We start from the raw sequence: 13,521 nt of genomic DNA, 5'->3' as shown, positions 1-13,521 counted from the left end.
GACAGATACCAGAAATATTAAGAGAACAAAAGCTCCTGGAAAAAAAAAAAAAAAAACTAGTTCTAAGCTGCAGATAGGTGTTCTAGATTCCTCGTTCATAAGATGAGGGGAAATGGTACTCTGGCTGCATAAAAAACAGACTGTAGGAAAAACATTTAAAAGTACTCTTATCTCTCAGAGAAAAGCCATACATGGAATAGAGCCCGAAATTTAAAAAATTTTAGACCCCAACTATGACCAAAGACATTTGGTATGATTTATAGTAAAATACTGAAGTGTATGTAGTAAGACAGAGAATCATTAAGAAAAGAGTAAAAAGAAAAGAATCAAGCCTTAAAAAAGAAACAAAGAAAGAGGGCTGGGATTGTGGCTCAGTGGTAGAGTACTTGCCTAGCACATGCAAGGCCCTGGATTTGATCCTCAGCACCACATAAAAATAAAATAAAGATACTGTGTCCAACTACAACTAAAAAATAAATATTAAAAAAAGAAACAAAGAGAGAAAGAAAAACAGAAACCAATAAACCCCTCTATATAGAAAATCACATATAAAAGCAAAGCCCAGAAAAGTCACAAGCTCTAAAGAAATTTCAGAGGCTCCTGGGATCTTGAACCATGCTGACACAAGCCAGTCCATAAAGACTAGAAGAGGTGGCTATCTTTCTCAAGTGCATAAAAGTAAGTTTAAAAAATAAGAAAAGAAAAATATCACAAGATACACAATTTGGAAATTGGTTCAAACTAGAAATCAACCTACAGAAACTGAGATCTAAAACTACCTGACAAGGAACTGAAAATAACCGAGACAGAAGCTCAACAATTCAAGAGAGAAGACAGATGGACAACTAAACAAAATCAAGAAAGGTAAAAATGAATAAAACAAGACTATCATCAGAAAGATTAGAATGATAAGAAAAGTCCAAACAAAAATGCTGGAGCTGAGAAATAGAGTAACTGAACTAAAAATTTCACTAGAGGGGCTCTGTAGCAAACCAAGAAAGAATTGGTAAGCACAAAAAGAGTCACAATTCCTGAGTCAAAGAAGCAAAATTAAAAAAGGATATAGTGGACACACTTAAGCAAATCAATATATGTTTTATGGGGGTTCCAGAAGAAGATGAGAGAGAGAAAGGGAAGAATAGTTCATCTGAGGAAATGACGACCAAAAATTCCCAAATATGTAAAAAAGAATCGGACTCTGCTAGTTTGAATCTGAAATGTCCTCCAAGGACCATGTGTTAAAGTCTTGTCTCCTGCTTAGTTCTATGGGAACAGGTAGAAACTTTAAGGGGAGGGGCCTAACTGGGCACCATGGTACAGATCTATAAACCTAGCACCTCAACTCACAAGGCTGAAATAGAAGGATTACAAATTTAAAGCCATCCTGGACAACTGAGTGAGACCCTGCCTCAAAATAAAAAAATAGAAAGGGCTCAGGATGTATCTCAGTGGTAAAGCACCTCTAGATCAAGCCCCAGTAAGACAAAAAATGAATAAGGAAAAAAGAGCATTTGAACAAGACTACAGATCAATTGAAACTAACAGATATACAGCAAACAATCTACCCACCAATGGCAAAATATAAATTCTTCTCAAGCATACATAACACATTTTCCAGGATAGACTATGTTAGGTTACAAAACAAGTCCTAATAAATTTAAGACTGAAATCATACCAAGTCTCTTTCCCAACTGTGTTACTTTCTATTACTGCAACAAAATACTTAAGATAACCAAACTGTAAAGACTCGTTTTGGCTCACAGTTTGGGAGGTTTCTGTCCATGACTGACTGGCCTCATTGCTTTGGGCATGTATGGTGGAGCACTGACCTCAGGTTTAGGACATGAAAAAGAAGAAAGGGCTAGGGTCCCACAATCCCCTCCAGGAGCATGTTCCCAGTGACCCAGAACCTCCCACTAGGCTCTGTCTCTTCCAGATTTTACCACCTCCCAACAGTGCCACTCCACAGAACAACATTTAACACACAGATCTTTTGGGGACATTAAGATCCAAACTACATGGCTGGGCATGGTGATGCATGCCTGTAATCACAACAGCTCAGGAGGCTAGAGTAGGAGGATCACAAAGTGGAGGCCAGCCTTAGTAGCTTAGCAAAGCCCTAAACAACTGAGTGAGACCCTATCTCAAAATAGAAACATAAAAAAGACTGAGATGTACCTCAGTGGTAGAGCACCCGTGGGTTCAAACCCCAGTACCAAAAAAAAAAAAAAAAAAAAAATCTAAACTATAGCACCAAGCCAATGAAATGAAGCCAGAAATTAAGAGCAGTAGGAAAGTAGCAAGAAGTTCATGAATAGATGAAAACTAAACAACATTCTCTTCAATCAAGAACTATCAGATAAAAGAAAAAATCTCAAGGTAAATTATAAAACTGTTGGATACAAATGCAAATGAAAATACAACATACCCACCATACCAAATCTTATGGGAAAGAGCTGGGGTTTGGCTCAGTGGTAGCATGTAAGAGGCCCTGAATTCAATCCCTAATAAGAAAGAGAGTGTGTGTGTGTGGGGGGGGGGGCGCGGGGAGGCAGGCAGAAGGGTGGGAAGGAAGGAAGGAAGGAAACAAACTATAGAAAGCATGAAAAACATTACTAGCAGAGATGTTTGTTGCATTAAAAAAAAAAAAAGGAGCAATCTCATCAACTACCGAATTTTACACCTCAAAGAACTAGAAAATAGAATAAACTCAACCAAAACCAAGATGAAACAAGAAAATAATAAAGATTATAGCCAAAATTTTAAAAATAGAAAACTGAAAAAAAATTAAAACTAAGTTTCTTAAAAAGAGACAAAATTGGGCTGGATATATAGCTCAGTTGGTAAAGTGCTTGCCTTGCATGCACAAGGCCCTGGGTTCAATGCTCAGCAACACAACACACACACAAAAAAAGACAAAATTAACAAGGGCTCAGCTTAAGGAAATAAGGTAGGAAGATTCTAATAATTAAAATAAGAAATGAAACAGGAGACAAGAATAATACCATAAAAACTAAAAGAACTAGAAGAGAACACTAAGAAAACCAACAAATAGGATAGCCTTTCCTTCTCAGGCCCACACTACAGGTCCCTCTTCTTGGTCCCGTCTGTGGCTGGCATCATAAAAATGGCTACAAATTCTCCAGTGCCTGAAAAGATCTGATTCAACAAGTTTAAATACAATGATTCAGAAAGAAAGTTCCATGAGCAGATGAACAGGACTGTCTCTGGCACCTCCCACAAGAGCTCAGAGCTCAGGCCCCAGGGCATCATACAGGCCTGGAAGAAACCACAGTGAGATGGTTATCTGGATCACCAACCTGGAGATGAAGAACCAGAACCTGCAAAGTGTGGTGAGGATCTGCAGAAGGCCATCTTCAGGCTACAGACCCAGCTGAACACCCTGGAGAAGAGCTCGCCAATCCACCAAACCACAGTCCCAGGACATGTCTCCCACGTGTCAAGTGGACCCCCCTAACCAAGACCGTTCCCACACCTGCAGAGGACAAGGAAGACAATGACACTGACCTATTTAGCAGCAGTGATGAGGAGGAGGACAAGGCAGCAGTCAGGCTGTGGGAGAAAAGGCTGCAGTGGTAATCAGAGAAGAGGACTAAGAAGCCTCTACTGGTGGCAGAGTCTTCCATCCTCTGAAACATCAAACCCTGGGATGATGAAAAGAACATGGCCCAGACAGAGGCCTGTGTGCACTGTCCAACCATATGGGCTGGTCTGGGAGGCTCTCAACTGGTGCCTGTGGGCTATGGTATCTGCAAGCTGAGGGTCTGGTGTATGGTGGAGGATAACAAAGTGAGCACTAACCTGATGGAGGAGCAGATCATCAAGTTTGAGGAACATATGCAGAGTGTTGACACTACAAGAATTCAACAAGATCTGAGCCCGAGCACACACTGCATAGGCCCTGAGGAGATTAAGGACTGGTACCCATGGAAAAAAACGAAAGAAGATAAATGGATAAATTCTATTCAACAGAGTACAAGAAGTCCTAGCCAAAACCATTAGACTACAAAAAGAAATAAAAGGCATCCAAACTGAGAACTAAAATTATCTATGATCACAAATGATATATATATGGAAAAAAACCCTAGACATTACTCACATACACAAGATTCTAATTCATAATGAATTCAGCAAAGCTTCAGGACACAAATCAACACCCTAATATTAGTTCCATTTCTTCAACAATAAACAATGAAATTAAGGAAAGAGGTAGGAGGATTGTAAATTTGAGGCCAGTATTAGAAACTTAGCAAGGCCCTGTCCCAAAATAAATTTTAAAAATTGGGGATATAGCTCAGTGGTATAGCATCCCTAGGTTCAATCTCCAGTGCCAAAAAAAAAAAAAAAAAGAAAAAGAAGAGAATTTTACATGACCAAAAATACTTTTAAAAAGTCAAGCTAGGCATGGTGGCGCACACCTGTAATCCCAGAGGCTGGGGAAGCTAAGACAGGAGGATTATGAGTTCAAAGCCAGTCTCAGCAAAAAGCGAGGCTTTAAGCAACTCAGTGAGACTGTGTCTCTAAATAAAATTCAAAATAGGGTTGAGGAACCTAAACAGACCAATATCAATTGAGGAAATAGAAGATACCATCAAAAGACTACCAACTAAGAAAAGCCCAGGACCGGATGGGTATACAGCAGAGTTTTACAAAACCTTTAAAGAGGAACTAATACCAATACTTTTCAAGCTATTTCAGGAAATAGAAAAAGAGGGAGAACTTCCAAATTCATTCTATGAGGCCAACATCACCCTGATTCCTAAACCAGACAAAGACACTTCAAAGAAAGAAAACTACAGACCAATATCTCTAATGAACCTAGATGCAAAAATCCTCAATAAACTTCTGGCGAACCGGATACAAAAACATATCAAAAAAATTGTGCACCATGATCAGGTAGGATTTATCCCTGGGATGCAAGGTTGGTTCAATATACAGAAATCAATAAATGTTATTCACCACATCAATAGGCTTAAAAATAAGAACCATATGATCATCTCGATAGATGCGGAAAAAGCATTCGACAAAGTACAGCATCCCTTTGTGTTCAAAACTCTAGAAAAACTAGGGATAACAGGAACATACCTCAATATTGTAAAAGCTATCTATGCTAAGCCTCAGGCTAGCATCATTCTGAATAGAGAAAAACTGAAGGCATTCCCTCTAAAATCTGGAACAAGACAGGGATGCCCTCTCTCACCACTTCTGTTCAACATAGTTCTCGAATCACTGGCCAGAGCAATTAGACAGACGAAAGAAATTAAAGGCATAAAAATAGGAAAAGAAGAACTCAAATTATCACTATTTGCAGATGACATGATTCTATACCTAGCAGACCCAAAAGGGTCTACAAAGAAACTATTAGAGCTAATAAATGAATTCAGCAAAGTGGCAGGCTATAAAATCAACACGCATAAATCAAAGGCATTTCTGTATATCAGCGACAAATCCTCTGAAATGGAAATGAGGACAACCACCCCATTCACAATATCCTCAAAAAAAATAAAATACTTGGGAATCAACCTAACAAAAGAGGTGAAAGACTTATACAATGAAAACTACAGAACCCTAAAGAAAGAAATAGAAGAAGATCTTAGAAGATGGAAAAATATACCCTGTTCATGGATAGGTAGAAGTAACATCATCAAAATGGCGATATTACCAAAAGTTATCTATAGGTTTAATGCAATGCCAATCAAAATCCCAACGGCATTTCTTGTAGAAATAGAGAAAGCAATCATGAAATTCATATGGAAAAATAAAAGAGCCAGAATAGCAAAAACAATGCTAAGCAGGAAGTGTGAATCAGGCGGTATAGCTATACCAGACTTCAAACTATACTACAGAGCAATAGTAACAAAAACAGCATGGTACTGGTACCAAAACAGGCGGGTGGACCAATGGTACAGAATAGAGGACACAGAAACCAATCCACAAAACTACAACTATCTTATATTCGATAAAGGGGCTAAAAGCATGCAATGGAAGAAGGATAGCATCTTCAACAAATGGTGTTGGGAAAACTGGAAATCCATTTGCAACAAAATGAAACTGAATCCCTTTCTCTCGCCATGCACAAAAGTTAACTCAAAGTGGATCAAGGAACTTGAAATCAAATCAGAGACATGGCGTTTGATAGAAGAAAAAGTTGGCTATGATCTACATACTGTGGGGTCGGGCTCCAAATTCCTCAATAGGACACCCATAGCACAACAGTTAATAACTAGAATCAACAAATGGGACTTACTCAAACTAAAAAGTTTTTTCTCAGCAAAAGAAACAATAAGAGAGGTAAATAGGGAGCCTACGTCCTGGGAACAAATCTTTACTCCTCACACTTCAGACAGAGCCCTAATATCCAGAATATACAAAGAACTAAAAAAATTAGACAATGAGATAACGAATAACCCAATCAACAAATGGGCCAAGGACCTGAACAGAAATTTCTCAGAGGAGGACATACAATCAATCAACAAGTATATGAAAAAATGCTCACCATCTCTAGCAGTCAGAGAAATGCAAATTAAAACCACCCTAAGATACCATCTCACTCCAGTAAGATTGGCAGCCATTAGGAAGTCAAACAGCAACAAGTGCTGGCGAGGATGTGGGGAAAAGGGTACTCTTGTACATTGCTGGTGGGACTGCAAATTGGTGCGGCCAATTTGGAAAGCAGTATGGAGATTTCTTGGAAAGCTCGGAATGGAACCACCATTTGATCCAGCTATTCCCCTACTCGGTCTATTCCCTAAAGACCTAAAAAGAGCACACTATAGGGACACTGCTACATCCATGTTCATAGCAGCACAATTCACAATAGCAAGACTGTGGAACCAACCTAGATGCCCTTCAATAGACGAATGGATAAAAAAAATGTGGCATTTATACACAATGGAGTATTACTCTGCATTAAGAAATGACAAAATCATAGAATTTGGAGGGAAATGGATGGCATTAGAGCAGATTATGCTAAGTGAAGCTAGCCAATCCCTTAAAAACAAATGCCAAATGTCTTCTTTGATATAAGGAGAGTAACTAAGAACAGAGTAGGGATGAAGAGCATGAGAAGAAGATTAACATTAAACAGGGATGAGAGGTGGGAGGGAAAGGGAGAGAGAAGGGAAATTGCATGTAAATGGAAGGAGACCCTCAGGGGTATACAAAATTACATACAAGAGGAAGTGAGGGGAAAGGAGAAAAAATAAGGGGGAGAAATGAACTACAGTAGAGGGGGTAGAGAGAGAAGAGGGGAGGGGAGGGGGGAGGGGGGATAGTAGAGGATAGGAAAGGCAGCAGAATACAACAGTCACCAGTATGGCAATATGTAAATCAATGGTTCTGCAACTGATGTGATTCTACAATCTGTATATGGGGTAAAAATGGGAGCTCATATCCCACTTGAATCAAAGTGTGAAATATGATATATCAAGAACTATGTAATGTTTTGAACAACCTACAATAAAAATTAATTAAAAAAAAAAAAAAATAGGGTTGAGGAAGTGGCTCAGTGGTCAACTGCCCCTGAGTTCAATCCCCACTACCAAAAAAAAAAAAAAAAAGTCAAAAGAATTGAAAAACCAGACTGGGGCTGGGGCTCAGTGGTAGAGCGCTTGCCTAGCACGTGCGAGGCCCTGGGTTCGATCCTCAACACCACATATGAATAAATAAAGATATTTTTTAAAAAAATAAGAATTGAAAAACCATAAGAAAATATTTGCCTTATGCATTGTAGTTAAAGGGCTAACATCCCTTATAAATAACTCTTGAAAACTCAAGGAGGCTGGGGTTGTGCTCAGTGGTAGAGCATTTGCCTAGCATGTGTGAGGCAATGGGTTCGATTCCCAGCACCACCTAAAAAAAAAAAAAAAAAAACGAATAAAATAAGGGTACTGTGTCCATCTATAACTAAAAAAAATAAGGAAATTTAAAAATTTTTAAAAACTCAAGAAAAAAAGACCAAAAACCCAAAAAACATTAGCAAAAATTCACACAAACACATACTTACACAATACACAGTCCTTAAATGTAAAGATATTCTAATTCAGTTATGATGAAAAGAAAATTGAAAATTAAAACTACTCTAAAATACCACTTCTCATTTATCAGATTAGCAAACATTTAAAACTATCACAGCACATACTATTGGTGACACTGTGGGAAAACAAGACTTTCACATTACTGACAGGAATTCAACAATTTCTAACAAAACTACAAACATACTTACCTCTGATCCAGAAATCTGAATTTGGGGACTTTCCCATGGAGGATTACACCCAGCAATTAAAAATATTCATGTGCTAGTTAATTCACAAAAGCTCTTTGGCAACTGCAAAATAATGACTGTATTTTAACTGCATCTACCTAGGCAGTGGCTAAACAAACTTCAACACAAGCACATAATAGGGTACTAGCAACTATAAAAGTAAGATCTACATTCTGATGTGGATTTCCAATACACATCTGCAAAAAAAAAGGAAGCAAAGTGCAAAGAACAGTCATATTTGCCACATATGACGCTGCTCATTCATCTAAAACAAAACATGGGAGAATAAGACACAAATACTAGTTACACAGAGAAGGTAGAAACAAAACACAGGGAAAATGGGGCAGTGATACTTCTCTGGGTGCACCTTCTAATATAGTGGTATTTTCTGAAACCATGTTAATGTTTCAAGTACTAAAATAATGAAACAAAAATCAAAAAGTTTAGCAGCATAAAAAATGAAATATAAACAGAAAATATAAACAGAAACAATGAACTTAACTCTTTCTAAATGAAGAAACTAACCACATTGAAAAAACAGGTGAGGACTAGGTACAGAATTGTATATCCTTAGGGTACAGATTAAAAGAGCTATAAAAACTATTTAAAGGTCAGGGGTGCAGTTCAGTGGTAGAATGCTTGCTGGTTCCTGGGCTCCAACCCTGGCATGGGGGGGGGGGCGGGAGGGCAGGGGGGAGTCTAATTTGTAAGTTTGGTTTTCATAGTGATATATATTAGCAATTCTGAAACTGCTGTCTATATTCTATAATTATGCAAGTAAATATACTGTGGAGTAGGGGAGGCTTCTCATTATTAGAGAAAGAAGTAACAAGTCACAATTTGAATACTTCAAGAACATAAAAAGTTATCTTAAAAAGCACAATTGTCCAATAACTCCATAACTCACCCATAGAAACCAGTAACTTCAAACTTTCAACTTCCCAATTCCTGCCATTCCCTAGGCACACTTCATCTTTAAATTATTTTGTATACAGTTAACACCGAAGTTTTCTGTAAGTATTTGACTTGTTCATCTGAAATCACTGTCTGCTATTAAAAGCAGAGATCGATAACACACCTTCAGATTTAAAATCATATATTATGCTTTCTTTAAAAAATTCACTACTTTCATTTTCTATATCTAAATTAAAGCATTGATTAAACTGTTCAAGGAATGAGTTGTTTAACTTTCTTGTTAAACTAAGGTTAACCCAGAAACTCACTTAGTTTAAGCACTTTGAAAAATAAATTTTTGGGCTGGGGACATAGCTCAGTTAGTAGAGTGCTTGCCTTGCATGCACAAGGCCCTGGGTTCAACCCCCAGCACCACAAAACAAACAAACAAATATCTAAATAATTTTCCAAAAATAATGTAATAGGGCATGAATAATGTAATTTCTCAAAATATAAGACTCTTCAGTGTGTCTAGTTAAATATTATAGTTAAATATGAACCACAATATCAATGCAGGAAGGTGAGAACCAGTGATTTTGAATAAACTTTCTTCATACACAGAATGAAGACAGCCCAACAGTTACAAACTCAATAGCAGGTGTTCTGGATTATCTACTGTGGGCTCAACTTCACCACCTATCCTCTCAATGTCTTCCTTACACTGTCAAGGAAAAGAAAGTGACTACAATTCCCAATCCCCAGAGGTACTGCAGGTAGGTGCCTGGGTAGGGAAGCTTCCAGGTAAGCCCACTGTGCCACAAAGGGAGAAAGCTAAGATTTCCATTGACTACTGAAAAAACAACCAATATACAGCCTCAGGCTGAAATAGCAATGAGGTCAGCCCCTGCACTCCCAGAGGTCATGAGCCTCTCCCTGTGGGAAAACCCTCACCCTCATACTGTGAATTAAGTAGCTTTTTGGATTCTACTGATGCACCATACCTGAAAGTACTCTATACGTTAAAAAAATAATAATAAACATAAAAAGAACAATGTTATTTTTGTTCCCACTTATAGGAAATTTTGACTGAAACTGCTTTCTGGTAATCAGTCTCTCATTTAGACAAATAAGTGCCTCCAGAATAAATCCTTGCTTCTACATATCAATGAAATATCAATAAAATAAAACTTTCCTAATGGAAAAAAAAAAAAACAGTTCCCTACCTAACTTTAAAATCCTCAGTTAATTGTTCAGTCAATGCATTTTTAACTGAGCAAGGGATTAACCAAGAGAATCTCCTACAAAAGAGTCCCCTAGAAGAGAGGGTCCTCTACAAGAGTTTCTAAAATGAGCATAACAAAAACATAATACTCATTGTTTCAAATCAAAAAATATATGTGAAACATATGTGAAAAGGGTGAGTTAAATTTGACTTGGGGAAAAAAAGTAAAAATCAAAAAAGAATTCAAGGAAAAGAGAAGTAAGGGTTAAATAGAATTAACATTATAGAGTAAAAAGAATTCTCAAAGAAAAGATGATGGCATTTTTTTTGGGGGGGGGAAGCATGCTCAAATCAACAAAGCTTGCAACTCTGGAGAACAAAGCTACATAAAACAAAGTGGTTTATACACAGAATGTTTAGAAAAAATGGGGAGATTAAGGCCAAATAATAAAAGGTCAGTAAAGTTAAATATCTGGACTTTACTGCTATTATCCAACTTCAGATTCATAGAATTATAATATTTTATGCCTAGATAACAAAATTGGGCTGCTAATATACATCCAGATTAGAGCCTAACAGTACACAGCACTAAGCCAAGAAAAGGAAACCATCTTTTATTTTTTTGCAGTATTGGAGATTGAGCCCAGGGTGGCATACTAAGCAAGCACTCTACCACTGAACTACCTCCCCAGTCCTAGATACTAATCCTTTCAAAATACTGCTTTATCCTTTTTTTATACCAACATTCTCCTGTTCAAAGGTCTTCAATGACTTCTAAACACCTGCTTTGACCAAGGCACTCAATACCACAGTTCCTACCCAATATGGAGTATTTTCTACCACTGATGGCAATGTACAAACTCTTCAAGTACTTTGTTCTCTGTTTCGACACTGAGTGAGCAAGGCTACCAAATGCAGGAGGAGAGATACCTCATGCATTAGTCTGTCCAGGTTTCAGTAACAAAATGCCATAGATTGGGTATCTATCTTAAACAAAAAAATCTATTTTCTTAGTTTTTCAGGACAGAATTCCAAGATCCAGATGCCAGGGCTTTCTTCTGTCTTGTGAACAGCAGCCTTTTCTCCATATCCTTACATAGCCTCCTCTGAGGACATACAGAATAATCTCTTCCTCTTCTTACAAGGCCACCAGCCCTATCAGATTAAGGTCCCAACATTACAACCTCAAATAACTTGACCTTCACAAAAGCTATATCTCCAAATACAGTCACAATAGAAGGTGGAATGTCAATAAATGATTTCTGGAGGACACAAATATTCAGGCCATAAAATATCATATCATTTCTGAGGTTAGACCTAACTAGATTCTATGGATTCAGCTATTACACTCTTGAATGCGCCCACTATAACACGAAAAAGCCCAAACAGCCTACTAGAGAATGAGAAGCTACACGCATCCCGACCAAGAGCCAGAACCAAATGCCAGTTATACAGTGGAGTTACACCAGACTACCCAGTTCCAATCAAGCCATCAGATGCTGTTCTTGTCATCAGATAATGACAACTGCATGAGCGGCTCCAGGTGAGACAAGCAGAAGAACTGCCAGCTGAAGTCAGTCAAAATTGTAAAAATAATGAAAATAAATGAGAGTTGCTTAAAGTCATTGATTTGGGAACAACAATAAACCAATAAAATATACCTTCTTGTTCTGCTTTTTGATCTAGATCTCTGGATTCTGTAAGATTTCCCTCGACCCCTTGAACGACTTCTACTTCGTTTTCTTCTAGAGCCGTAAGAAGAGCTACTGCTTGACCGATGTCTGCGTCTGAAATAAAGTCAAATATCATCCCTATAAAAAGCATTTGTTATAGGAATTAGAGAGAAATCTAGATTCTAAAAGGTCATCTCATCTTTACTGTCTCCCTCTGTCCCTGAAGCAAATAAATTAAAAGGTACTTCTCTTATACAGTCAGATGACTGGTTCAAAATGGAGGAATCTGATAAGGTACTAACTAAGGCATTATGAGTTGTAAGTAGCAAACTACCTTTCCAAATATCAGATAACAAGGTACATGGACTATATCTACTTGCCCATAAAGAATTTAGGAAGAGGGCTGGGTCATGGCTCAGTGGTACATGCTCGCCTAGCGTGCAAGGCACTGGGTTCGATCCTTAGCACCACATAAATGTAAAATAAAGACATTGTGTCCACCTAAAACTAAAAAATAAATTTTTTTAAAAAAAAAGAATATAGGAAGAATAGGAAAGCCAGAGACACTATTAGAGCTGATTTTAAAAAACCTTTTGAGTTATGATTTCACCCTCATAAATATGTAACTATTAAAAGAAAAATATTTTATCCAACAAAATTAAAAATAAACAAACATGAACATTAAGGAATGTCAACCTCGCCAGACACAGTGGCACTGCCTGTAATCTCAGCAATTCAGGATGCTGAGGCAGGAAGATAACAAGTTCAAGGCCAGCCTGAGCAACTCAGCAAGACCCTGTCTCAAAAAAACAAAAAAAAAAAATGAAAGGATTACGGATATAATCAGTGGTAGAGCAGAACCCTTGGGATCAATCCCCAGTACAAAAAAAAAAAAAAGTTGCCCTCATTACCATATAAATAAAAATTATGAAAATCACCTTCTATCATAAGAATGTGAACGTGGCTGAAGGTCTCTCGACCATGATCTTGACTTTGATCTTGATTTCCTTCCTCCTTTCTTTCTGCTATAAGTTCTACTGTCTGACGAACTGCTTGAAGATGAACGTCTACGGTGTTTCTTTTTTCTCTTGCTTCTGCTCTCCTCTTCAGTATCTGAAGACCGGCGTCCCATTTCTATAAGCTTAAATTCAAAGAAAATTATTTCTAACATAGGCGCACAATAAGCAAAATTCAACATACAAGCTTTTATACAACTCTTTAAAAATAAAACAAAAATTTTAAACATGTTCTCACTATGTTGCCCAGGCTGGTTCTTGAACTCCTGGGCTCAAGCAATCCTTCTACCTCAGCCTCTTGTGCAGCTGGGACTACAGGCTTGTGCCACGAATACTTTATTAAAAAAAAAAAAAAAATTGGTACCTGGGATTAAATCCAGGGGTGTTTAGCCACATCCCAGTCCTTTTTTTTAATTTTGAGATGGGGATTTG

The 13,521-nt window shown here is 37.7% G+C and overlaps 1 protein-coding gene and 1 pseudogene across 1 annotated transcript in view; one reads left to right on the top strand and one right to left on the bottom strand.

Moving 5' to 3' along the window:
- Rsrc1 (arginine and serine rich coiled-coil 1) overlaps positions 1–13,521 on the bottom strand; it is a 371,119-nt gene that overhangs the window by 343,549 nt on the left and 14,049 nt on the right. The window contains exons 2-3 of the mRNA XM_076867056.2: positions 13,012–13,214; positions 12,062–12,187 (exon numbers count right to left, since the gene is read on the bottom strand). Coding sequence (XP_076723171.1) covers positions 12,062–12,187; positions 13,012–13,214 — 329 coding nt within the window. The remainder of the gene's footprint in view (positions 1–12,061; positions 12,188–13,011; positions 13,215–13,521) is intronic.
- On the top strand, positions 3,128–4,023 carry LOC143408701 (elongation factor 1-delta pseudogene; annotated as a pseudogene).

The sequence above is a fragment of the Callospermophilus lateralis genome, chromosome 10, assembly GCF_048772815.1.
Source record: "Callospermophilus lateralis isolate mCalLat2 chromosome 10, mCalLat2.hap1, whole genome shotgun sequence".
NCBI classification, from domain to species: Eukaryota; Metazoa; Chordata; class Mammalia; order Rodentia; family Sciuridae; genus Callospermophilus; species Callospermophilus lateralis.
Note: the sequence above shows the minus strand (reverse complement) of the source record. Positions and strands in the feature narration are given on the sequence as shown.